This window comes from Neofelis nebulosa, chromosome 2, assembly GCF_028018385.1.
Source record: "Neofelis nebulosa isolate mNeoNeb1 chromosome 2, mNeoNeb1.pri, whole genome shotgun sequence".
NCBI classification, from domain to species: domain Eukaryota; kingdom Metazoa; phylum Chordata; class Mammalia; order Carnivora; family Felidae; genus Neofelis; species Neofelis nebulosa.
The window spans coordinates 117,940,911-117,953,455 of record NC_080783.1 but is presented as its reverse complement, the minus strand read 5'-3'; the positions used below and the strand labels follow the sequence as shown (position 1 = coordinate 117,953,455).

The 12,545-nt window shown below is 38.4% G+C and overlaps 1 protein-coding gene across 2 annotated transcripts in view; it reads right to left on the bottom strand.

Annotated features, from left to right (window-relative positions):
• Positions 1 to 12,545, bottom strand: part of RNF115 (ring finger protein 115) — an 84,784-nt gene that overhangs the window by 34,207 nt on the left and 38,032 nt on the right. For both annotated transcript variants that reach the window (XM_058695484.1, XM_058695489.1), the window contains one exon: positions 1,282 to 1,493. In XM_058695484.1, the coding sequence (XP_058551467.1) occupies positions 1,282 to 1,493 (212 nt within the window). The remainder of the gene's footprint in view (positions 1 to 1,281; positions 1,494 to 12,545) is intronic.

The following is a 12,545-nucleotide window of genomic DNA, read 5'->3' as shown; positions in this document are numbered from 1 at the left end:
AAAGCAAACCACAACACGGATCCAAAATTGGCAGTTTAGTGGGTGGGAGAAAAAAAAAGTGCATAGGAAGTAAAATTTGAGAAGAACTAGCTAGGTTCAACAATGCAATCCACACTAGGTAGAGCAGCTAAAGTAATCTATATGCAGTTTAACTGGCACAGATTTACCTCTAAGCACCATACATTCTTATAATGGTCTAAGATTTTTTGGTTTTCGTCCTAGACAATGCCATTAAATTAGATTTCCTATATTCTATGACTGTCCTAAGAAGAAATGTCTACAACTAACTTTGAAATTTATAAGATATAATATGAACTAATGGACAAACAGATGGATAGGTAGGTGATAAGTATAGTAAACTATTAATAATAAAACCTAGAAGTTGTGTGTATGTGTGAGGGAGTACAGGCTCTAGAACAGCATTGTCCAATAGGACCGAGATAATGGAAATGTTCTATGAGTGCTGTAAAATATGGTAACTACTAGTTATCTGTAGCTACTGAGCCCTTGAAATATGGCTGTGTGAAGAATTTTGAGTTTTATTAACTTTTAATTAATTTAAATTGATATAACCACATGTGGCTAGTGGCTGCCACGCAGCACTAGATTTATATATCCCTGGGTTCAAGTAAATCCTGGCTCTACCACTGATCCAGGTTATTTTATTTATCTGAGTCTCAGTTTATTCTTATATAAATGGAGAACAGCAATAGCACCTACTAGTCCATATGAATTAAATAAGATAAGCAGAGAAAGCATTAAGCACAGTCCTATGCATATGGCAAACATTTACAAAATCTATTATTCCTACATGAGATCAAGCGCCAGCATCTGTTTTGCTCACCACTGTATCTCCAGTGTCTAATACAATTAGACAAGACTCTGCATTTATTCCTAGTAAATTTCATATTAAGTCCATTGCTCCAACTTGCTGAGGTCTTTTTGAATCCTAATGTCACCCAATATATTGGATATCCCTCCCTCTCCATATCTTCTGAAATTTTGATAAACAAATGTATCACCTATATACTAATCTGAGACACTAATAATAAAATTAACCAGAGACCTATAGCATTAGTTTCATCATCCTTTAGTTTATCATCACTCGTTAACTGGTAGTAGTTGAGTACAGACATTCAATTTAACTTCACCTTCATTCTTTCTATAGATCTCCATCTTATCCATAAAGGTAAGAAGTATGAGAACCTATAAGGATTAGATTAAGCCAATACGTCCTTCACTGAAACTACCATTAAAGAGAACTTAAAAACACTCACTCACCCTTCAATAGCTGGGGATCTATCAGGACGAGTACTTCCCCGCGATCTATATCTTCGAGTCATTGGCAGCCGTGGAGGCCGACTTGGTCCCCAGAAGTCGGTATGAGTTTGGTGACCCCTCTCATTGGCTCTATTATCTTGGTCCAGTGGACTGCTACTTAGAAATGGTCTGAAGTCTGGGAAAAACATCGTGTGGTCCAAATGTTCCCAGAGCTAGTAAAAAACAGAAATAAAGAACACATTACTCGTTTCAAGATCAGAGGAAAGAGGAAATGGTAAGAACAAATACTGAAAAAAGAGAGGAATAATTTTTAACACTTTGAAATTAAGCAGCTCCAAACTAAAGAAGTATATGTTGGGGTGTCTTGGTGGCTCAGTCAGTTAAGTGTCGGACTCTTGATCTAGGCCTAGGTCATGAGCTCATAGTTCATGGATAAAGCCCCTATCTGTGCAGATAGTGTAGAGTCTGCTTGGGATTCTCTCTCTCTCTCCTTCTCTCTCTCTGCCCCTCCCTGACTCGCATGCATGCTCTCTCTCAAAATATAGAAATAAACTTTAAAAAATTAAAGAAGTATACGTTTCCTCAAGTCTATGGAGGAGAAAAGAGATACCTTTCAAATGCAAGCATGGAGGCTGGGGTTTACATACTAAGAAACTTCACTTCCTTCATATAGAAACGAACCAAAAGCTGGACCCCTTCCTTAACACTGAGCTCATATCCACAGGCCTCTGACCAGTTCCCCTTCTGAAGTAAAAATGTGAGCCAGAGATGATCATGGACTTCTGTCCTAAGCATAAGCAACCATTTAGATCAATGTTATATTCTTCTATTTTATCACAAATGACATCCATATTTCTACTATATAATAATCTAAGATTTAAATAAAATGGCTATATTTACATACACTTGTAAAAAAGCACCATCACCACAGAGTGGAGACAGAGGTCTATAAAATACTTCTCTTGGATCTAGAAGCTACATCAGAAAGGGGTATTGTCAAAGCTTTAACAAGACAGTGCAGAAATATCTGTTAAGACCGTTCTGTTGTATATACTTTTATTTTATCATTAAAAGGGTGTTGTTGGGGGTATAGGGAGAGGACTGGGGGTGGGGATGTGTGTTTGTTGGGTTTGGCAAAGGGATTATTCAACAAAGAGTGAATGGAAAAAACAAACCACCACTAAAATAATTTAAATTTTATTTACCTGCACACCAGATACTTTAAGAGTTCCACAGAACAACACTAGTTATTTCACTCCATCCAACCAAGTACATAATCCTGGTCACATCCTGTCTTTTTGTTTTGTTGCAAAGTTTTAAATCAAACAGACAAACCTATATTTAATGTATATATAATAATAGGGAGACAAAACTGCTCGGCACATGACCTTAGGTCTTAAAATCCTCACAGCTCATCTCCAGACTAAACATTTCCTCCAGAGACTCATACTAACAACGGCCTCCTCTACAAAGGGTCAGCAGCACAGCTGCGAGTTAAAGCTGAGCTGATTCTCGGGGCGCCTGGGTGGCTCAGTCGGTTAAGCATCCGACTTCGGCTCAGGTCCTGATCTTGCAGTTTGTGAGTTCGAGCCCTGCGTTGGGCTCTGAGCTAACAGCTCAGAGCCTGGAGCCTGCTTCGGATTTTGTGTCTCCCTCTCTCTCTGCCCCTCCCCTGCTCATGCTCTGTCTCTGTCTCAAAAATAAATAAAAACATTTAAAAAAAAAAATTAAAAAAAAAAAAAAAAAAAGCTGAGCTGATTCCAGACCCCACTCTAGTCTCAACATACTCAATTCTTGAAATTAAACAACTCTTGATTAGGTTTGTCAATAATGTTATTTTTTGCTATTTTTTCCAGTTTACATTTTGCTTCTTGATTTTCAAAGATGTTTCCTTCCTTTTTAATTAAAAAATACACAATCAATGTTACAAAAATGCGAACACAGGATATAAAATATGAAGTGCAATCCAGTCTCCATTCAGCCATGACCAATTCCTACCCCTAATTCTACTCTCCTACTCAGAGGTTACTTTGGTGTATAGAATTTCAATCTTTAAATATAAGTGTTCACACACACGTACACACACTCCCTCCTCCTCCCTCCCTCCCTCTCTCTCTCTCTCTCTCTCTGTCTCTCTGTCTCTCTCTCTCTCTCATTCAACAAATGTTTGTTTAGCATGTACTCTGTCCCAATCACTTTCTGGGAACTGTTAAGATGCAGAAATGAATAAAATTTTTAAAAGAAAAAAAAAGAACCTCTGCCCTAATGGATTTCATTTGTAAGTGGGAAAAGACACTACCCCTCCCCCCAAAGGAAGACAAACTGCAAACGTTACATAAGGGATAAAAGCCATGGAGGGGAAAAGGCTTGCACTGACTTAGAACACACACTGTCATATCATTCTTTTCAACAGTAGCATAGCCTGGATGTTTTGTATTTTATCTAGTCTTTACCATTTTTACTATGATCTCTAGTATTTGATACATCTAAAATAACATAATAAATGAGGTATAAGAAAATAAAATATATACCCATGTAACCATCTCTTAGTTCAGGTCACTAAAGCCACCGAAACCCTGTGTCCCTCCCTGCCCCAACCTCCAGAGTTAACCACAACCCGTAATTTTTTTATCATCCCCTCTTCTTCATAGTTTCACTAGAAATGCATATACCCCTAATAACATGGGCCTTATGGATTATGAAAGTGCTTTATGAAAGCACTTGCTTTCTTGGCTGCACATGTTGGTACATTCATTTTCACACACACTTTATACCATACTTTTTAAAATCTTTTCTCCTCTCAATAAACATCTTACTGTTTCCAGGTTTTTGCTATAACAGCCAGTGTGAACATTCATGTATGTGTCTTTGGCTACAGAGGCAGAACGGTCTCTCCGTTGGTGGTCTATACAACTTTATATGGTCTATACGTCTTTACTTTACAAGGCAATGCCAAACTGTCTTCCAAAGTAGTTGTGCCAATTCACACACCCACCAAGAGTTTCCATTGCACCAGATCCTGGCAAGCACTAAATATCATAGGTCTTTTTTCTTTTTAGTTTTTACCAACCTACTAGATTGAAAATGGCATCTCACTGTAAGATTTTTGTTTCTGTTTTTGTTTCTGGTGTGTAAGAATAAACAGGAGGGTTTGTTTAAAATGTATATTCTTTGGCCCTGCTCCAGAAAGTAAATTCAATAGGTCTGTAGTGAGCCTGAAAGACTCCCTTCAGCATATCTTATATAGAAGGCCTATCTATTAGCAATGAACTCCCTGAAACGTTGTTTATCTGGGAATGTCTTAATTTCTCCTTCATTTTTTTTTAACTTATTTATTTTTGAGTGAGAGAGCGCGCAAGTGATTGAGGGGCAGAGAGAGAGGGTGAGAGAAAGAATCCCATGAGGGGCAGAGAGAGAGGGAGAGAGAGTGCAGAGCCCGGTGCACAAGCTCACCGAATGCAGGGCTCAAACTCACGAACCGAACTGTGAGATCGTGATTTGAGCCAAAGCTGATGCTCAACTGACTGAGTTACCCAGGCGTCTCTCTCTCCTTCATTCTTGAAGGATACTTTTGCCAGATTTTGAATTCTTGGTTGGCAGGTTTTTCGCTCAATACTTTAAAATGTTATCACTGCTTCTAGCCTTTAATATTAACCCAACCTTGAATTCTTAGGATGAACACAGTAGATTGCTGGACTCTATTCTGGGGTTTTCTCCATCTACAATCAAATGAATTGGCTTCTGATTTTCCTTTTGTGTCCTATCCTTGTCTGGTTTTGCTATCAGGTTATCCTAGCCCCATAAAATGTAGTAGGAAGCATTCTTTCTTTCTTATGGAAAGCACAGAAATAAAATTACTGAGTATTTTAAATTTTGTTAGATAGTACCAAACTACCCTCCAAAGGGCTATACCAATCTATACTCCTACCAGAGTATAAGAGCTTACATTCTCCATACTCTTGCCAGTACTATTTTTTAACAAATTTTTAAAATTTCTAATGTCCAATCTGATAAGAAAAACATAAATAAGATTTCTCTAAATAGTAATGAGATAAAGCACCTTTTCATTTTAAATGCCATTTGTACTTCTTATCATATCAGATTTATTTCCCTTTGTTTTCTAGTGACAGCCCCCTCTGGTAAAGATCACTTGCTTCTAGTCTGAAAAGTGGTTTACAACACAAAGTTTTTCTTGACTCCAAATTCCAAGGTAAATGCAACATTTAAATATCCAAAACTACACTTGCCTTTAATAAGTGAAAAAGTATGACCCCCTCCATGTTCTCCAACATCCAACTCACATAAACTATAGGAAATGTACAGTTCCTGTACTATACGAATAAAATTCCATAAAGTTTGCTCACAGAAAACTCTCCAAAGGAAAAAACTAAGTATGGGGCACCCGGGTGGCTCCACTGGCTGAACGTCCGACTCTTGATTTCAGCTCAGGGCATAACCCCAGAGCCTCATGTTGAGCTCTACACTGAGCATGGAGCCTACCTGAGATTCATTCTCATTCTCTCTCTCTCTCTCTCTCTCTCTCTCTCTCTCTCTCTCTCTCTCTCTCTCTCTCTCTCTCCGCCCCCTCCCCTGCTCAAGCACACACGCTCTCCCTCTCTCAAATAATAATAAAACTAAATATGTGAAAATTTGAATAGAAGAAAAATCAAGCACCAAGACCATAATATCAATAATATGCATTGATAATTATATACAAATTGTTACCACATCTAACACATGTAAAAATTCTGAAGGAACCCAAGTTCAGAAGCAGCTTCAACATCAGCATAAGGCATTTTGTTACTTGTCTGGAAACCACAAATTAGTGCAAACAAATAATATCAATGTACCTGTCCCAAAATAATAGTGTACCCTGACCACAGAACACAGGATAAAAAATGCATTACACAAATGTATACCAAATCAACACCAAGATAAGAACAGTTTCAGGTCATTTGCCTCTGAGCAGACTTAGACAAGCATAAGAGGAAAAAAATAGCTCATATACAAAACTGGGTATTCAGAACATGGCTTACACAAGTAAAAACAGAGAACACTATTACAAAGTTTGGGTGAAACATTTAAAAGAATCACAGAGACCGTTTGTTTGACAAGTTTTGCTTGAAAAAGTGAAATGTTGGGGCAACTGGGTGGCTCAGGCAGGTGAGTGTCCGTCTTCGGCTCAGGTCATGATCTCACAGTTCATGGGTTCAAGCCCTGCGTCAGGCTATGTGCTGACAGCTCAGAGCCTGGAGCTTGCTTCAGATTCTGTGTCTCCCTCCCTCTCTCTGCCCCCTCCCCCACTCATTCTCTGTCTCTCTCACTCTCAAAAATAAACAAATTATTAAAAAAAAATTTTTTTTAACTGAAATGTTATTCTGAATGCAGGTAAAAAGACAATGCTTCTGAAAATACATGGACTGAAATATTTATGTATTTCAATACAAAAAAACAGGATGTGGGGCACCTAGGTGGCTCAGTCCGTTGAACTCCAATTCTGGTTCAGGTCATGATCTCACGGTTCAAGAGTTTGGGCCCCAAGTGGGGTTTGCTGCTGTCAGTGCACAGCCTGCTTCAGCTCCTCTGTCCCTCTCTCTCTCTGCCTCTCTCCCCCACCTGCATGCTTTCTCTCTCTCAAAACAAAAACAAAAACAAAAAACAAAAAACAAAAAAAGGGGCGCCTGGGTGGCTCAGTCGGTCAAGCGGCCGACTTCGGCTCAGGTCATGATCTCGCGGTCTGTGAGTTCGAGCCCCGTGTCGGGCTCTGTGCTGACAGCTCAGAGCCTGGAGCCTGTTTCAGATTCTGTGTCTCCCTCTCTCTGACCCTCCCCCATTCATGCTTTGTCTCTCTCTGTCTCAAAAATAAATAAACGTTAAAAAAAAACAACAACAACAACAACCCAGAATGGGCAGTACTTTCCATTTAGCACAATCTGCTATACACTAACCATGATCAGATGAGCACCTCTTAAAATACTATGTTCTGTTCCTCAAAAGTTAAAGAGTTACCATATGACCCAGCAATTTCACACCTAGTCATATACCTAAGAAAACTGAAAAACATATGGTCACACAAAAATCTGTACACAAATATTCATTATTCATAACAACTAAATAGTATAAACAACCAAATGCCCACCAACTGATGAATGAACAAACGAAATACTGTTTTGCCATACAATTGAAATATTATGCAGCCATAAAAAAAATTGAAAAAAATAAAGTACTGATACATGCTACAACATGGATGAACCTTGAAAACATTATAAGTGAAAAACATCAGTCACAAAAGTCACATAATGTATGATTTATATAAAATGTCCCAAATAGGCAAATCCACAGAGAAAATAAATTGGTCTTACCTAGGACTGAGGGAGCTGGGGAGAAAAAGGAGTGACTACTAATGGGTATAGGGTTACTTTTTGGGGTGATGAAAAAGTTCTAGAATTAGTGGGGATGGTTGTATACTATGAACATACTAAAACCACTGAATTGTACACTTTAAATGGGTGAATTATGTGGTATGTGAATTATATCTTAAAAAATACTAGTCCCACAGAGATAAATCAATTTAGAGTACAATTTTGAAAAAGTGCACAACTTTATGAAAATATTAAATCAAGATAAGGAATACAACCATCACCTCCAAATGTATTCTAATGCCCCTAGGTAATCCCTCCTCCTACCCCTCCCTAACCCTAAGCAACCACTGATCTTTCTGTGGTTTGTGTTTTCTAGAATTTTATATTTTCTGGAATTTCATTTTTAAAGGGGATATTGTGTATACTCTGGCTTCTTTTAATCAATTATTTTGACATTCATCCACATTTTTACATGTATGTATCAATGGTTTATGCTCAGAAGTATTCCATAATATGGTTACCATAATGTGTCTAACCTTTCACCTGTTGATGGACATTTAGAGTGTTTCTAATTTTTAGCTATTAGAAATAAAGTCACTATGAATATTTGTATACGTATTTATATATGCAGATACATCTTTGAAAAAAAAACCAGCTAGTGTGTTTTCTAAAGTGATTGTGCCATTTTTATATTCAATTTCAGCTGTTCCACAGCCTCACCGAGTTAGTATGGCAAGCTTTTCAAATTTTAGCCATCCGGAGAGTTGTGCAGTGGTATATTTCACTGTTGTTTTAACTTGCATTTCCCTAATGGTTAATGACGTTGAGCATTTCTTTTTTTGATGTTGAGCATTTTTCTACATGTTTATTTGCCCTATGTAAATCTTTTTTGGTGAAGATTATTTCATTTTAAGAAGTTCTTTATATAGCTGGATACATTTTTCTGCATGTTTATTTGCCCTATGTACATCTTTTTTGGTGAAGATTATTTCATTTTAAGAAGTTCCTTATATAGCTGGATACAAGTCCTTTGTGAAATAAATAATCTGAAGATATTTTCTCCCAGACTGTGGCTTGTCTTTTCATTCTTATGAAGAAGAGTAGAAGTTTTTAATTTTGATGAAGTCCAATTTATCAGCCTTTTCTTTTATGGAGCATACTTTTGGGGTCCTATCTAAGAAATCTTTGCCTAACCCAAGGTCATAAAGATTTTTTCCTATGTTTCCTTCTTCAAGTTATCAAAAGTTTTACATTTAGGTCTACTATCTATCTTGAGCTCATTTCTGTATATGGTTTAAAGTATGTATCTAGGGGCACCTGGGTGGCTCAGTCGGTTAAGCGTCTGACTCTTGATCTTGGCTCAGGTCATAACATTACAGTTCTTGAGTTTGTGCCCCATATCAGGCTCTGCGCTGATGGCAAGGAGCCTGCTTGGAATTCTGTCTCTCTTTCTCTCTGCTCTCCCCCCATTTACGTGCTCGCTCTCAATCAAAATAAATAAACTTTAATGAAGTATGTATCTAAGCTCATATTTGTGTACTGTGACTATCCAAATGTTTCAGTACCATTTATTTATTTATATTTTTAATTTTTTATTTTTGAGAGAGAGAGAGCATGAGTGGGGAAGAGGTAGAGGGGCAGGGAGGAGGGAGACAGAGAGGGAGAGAGAGAGAGGGAGAGAGAGAGAGAGAGGGAGGGAGGGAGAGAGGGAGGGAGGGAGGGAGGGAGGGAGGGAGGGAGGGAGGGAGAGAGAGAGAGAGAGAGAGAGAGAGAGAGAGAGAGAGAGAGAGAGAGAATATCCTAACAAAGGTGCACACTCAGCGAGGAGCAAAACACAGAACTCAATCCCACAACCCGAGGATCATGACCTGAGCTGAAATCAAGAGTTGGACGCTCTGGAACCAGAAAAGGCCCTGAATAGCCAAAACAATCCTGAAAAAGAAAACCAAAGCTGGAAGCATCACAATCCCAGACTTCAAGCTGTATTACAAAGTTGTGATCATCAAGACAGTATGGTACTGTCACAAAAACAGACACTTAGATCAATGGAACAGAACAGACAACCGAGAAATGGACCCACAAACATATGGCCAACTAATCTTTGACAAAACAGGAAAGAATATCCACTGGAAGAAAGATAGTCTCTTCAGCAAATGGTGCTGGAAAAACTGGACAGCAACATGCAGAAGAATGAACCTGGACCACTTTCTTACACCATACACAAAAATAAACTCAAAATGGATGAAAAACCTAAATGTAAGACAGAAAGCCATCAAAATCCCAGTGGAGAAAACAGGCAACAACCTTTTTGACTTGAGCCACAGCAACTTCTTACTTGAATGTCTCCAGAGGCCAGGGAAACAAAAGCAAAAATGAACTATTCCTTTTTAAAAGAATTTTTTTTAACATTTATTCATTTTTTGAGAGACACAGACAGTGCGAGTGGGGAAAGGACAGAGAGGGAGACGCAGAATTCAAAGCAGGCTCTGAGCTGTCAGCACAGGGCCCAACACGGGGTTCGAACTCACGAACAGTGAGAACATGACCTGAGCCAAAGTCGGACGCTTAACCTGCTGAGCCACCCAGGCGCCCCAAAAACAAACTATTCCTCATCAAGATAAAAAGCTTCTGCACAGCGAAGGAAGCAAACTAAAAGGCAACCAACGGAATGGGAAAAGATATTTGCAAATGACATATCTGATAAAGGGTTAGTATCCAAAATCTATAAAAAACTTATAAAAATCAACACAATCCAGTGAAGAAATGGGCAAAACATGAATAGACACTTTTCCAAAGAAGACATCCAGATGGCTAACAGACACATGAGAAAATGCTCAACATCACTCATCATCAGAGAAATACAAATCAAAACCACAATGAGATACCACCTTACAGTGTGGCTAAAATTAACTCGGGCAACAACAGATGTTGGCGAGGATACAGAGAAAGAGGAACGCTTTGCACTGCTGGTGGGAATGCAAACTGGTTGCAGCCACTCTAGAAAACAGTATGGAGGTTCCTCAAAAAGTTAAAAATAGATGGGGCTCCTGGATGGCTCAGTCAGTTAAACGTCTGACTTTGCCTCAGGTCATGATTTTGCAATTTGTGGGTTCAAGCCCCATGATGGGCTCTATGCTGACAGCCTGGAGCCTGCTTGAAATTCTGTGTCTCCCTCCCTCTTTGCCCCTCCCTGGCTCATGCTCTGTCTCTCTCAAAAATAAATAAAGGTTAAAAAAGTAAAAAAAAAAAAAAAAAAAGTTAAAAATAGAACTACCCTATGACCCAGGAATTGCACTAGTAGGCATTTATCCGAAGGATACAGAAGTGCTGTTTCGAAGGGGCACATGCACTCTAATGTTTATAGCAGCACTGCTGACAACAGCCAAAGTATGGAAAGAGCCTAAATGTCCATTGACTGATGACTGGATAAAGAAGATGTGGTATATATACACAATGGAATATTACTTGGCAATCAAAAATAATGAAATCTTGCCATTTACAACAACATGGATGGAACTAGAGTGTATTATGCTAAGCAAAATCAGTCAGAAAAAGACAAGTATCCTATGACTTCACACATGTGCAATTTAAGATACAAAACAGATGAACATAAGGGAAAGGAACCAAAGATAATATAAAAACAGAGAGGGAGATAAACCATAAGAGGCTCTTAAATATAGAGAACAAGCTGAGGGTTGCTGGAGGGGTGTTGGGTGGGGGGAATGGGCTAAAGGGGCAAAGGGGCATTAAGGAGGACACTTGTTGGGATGAGCACTGGGTGTTATATGTAAGTGATGAATCACCAAATTATATTCCTGAAACCATTATTACAATATATTTGAAAGCCTATCCTTTTTCTCCTGAATTGCCTTTGTTCCTTTGTCAAAATCAGTTGTCCATAGTGTATGTCTGTTTCTAGACTCTGGATACTCTGTTCTTCTGATCTTTCTGTCTTCATGACAATACCACTGTCATGATTACTGTAGCTTTATAATAAATTTTGAAATCAGGTAGTATTGGTCCTCCAACTTTTTTCTTCTTTTTCAAAGAAGTTTTAGCTATTCTACATATTTGCATTTCCATGTGAATTTAGAATCTGCTTGTCAATTTTTTAAAAAAATACTTTTAATGTTTATTTTTGAGAGAGAGAGACAAAGACAGAGACAGAGCATGAGTGGGGGAGGGGCAGAGAGAGGGAGACACAGAATCCAAAGCAGACTCCCAGGCTCTGAGCTGTCAGCACAGAGCCCAACACGGGGCTCGAACCCACAAGCCGTGAGATCATGACCTGAGCTAAAGTCGGACACTTAACTGACTGAGCCACCCAGGCACCCCTTTGCCTGTCAATTCCCATAAAAAAGCTGACTGGGATCTTCACTAGAATTATACTGAATTATAAATGACATCCCAACAATATTAAGTTGATCCATGAGTGGTACATATTTCTCCACTGGTGTTCTTCAATTTCTCTAAGTAACATGTTATAGTTCTCCATGTTCAGATCTTAGACATCTTTCTGAAACTTAAAATATTTAATATTTGTATACAATTGTAAATTATTTTTTAACTTCAATTACCAACTGTTGCTAATATGTAAAAATATATTTGATTTTTGTTTTTCTTATATCCTGCAACCTTGCTAAATCCACTACCTCTAACAAGGGCTTTCTTATAGATTCCATCAGGTTTCCAACATAAAAGACCATGTCAATATGTCTTCACTTCCAATGTGGATGCCATTTATATGTGTGTGTGTATCTCTCTATCTATCTTATTACACTGGCTAGAACCTCCAAAACAACACTGAACACAGGTGATGAGGGAAGACATCCTGGTCTTGTTCCTGATCTTAGCTAGAAAACACTTTGTTTCACCATTAATTATGATGTTAGTTGTAGGATT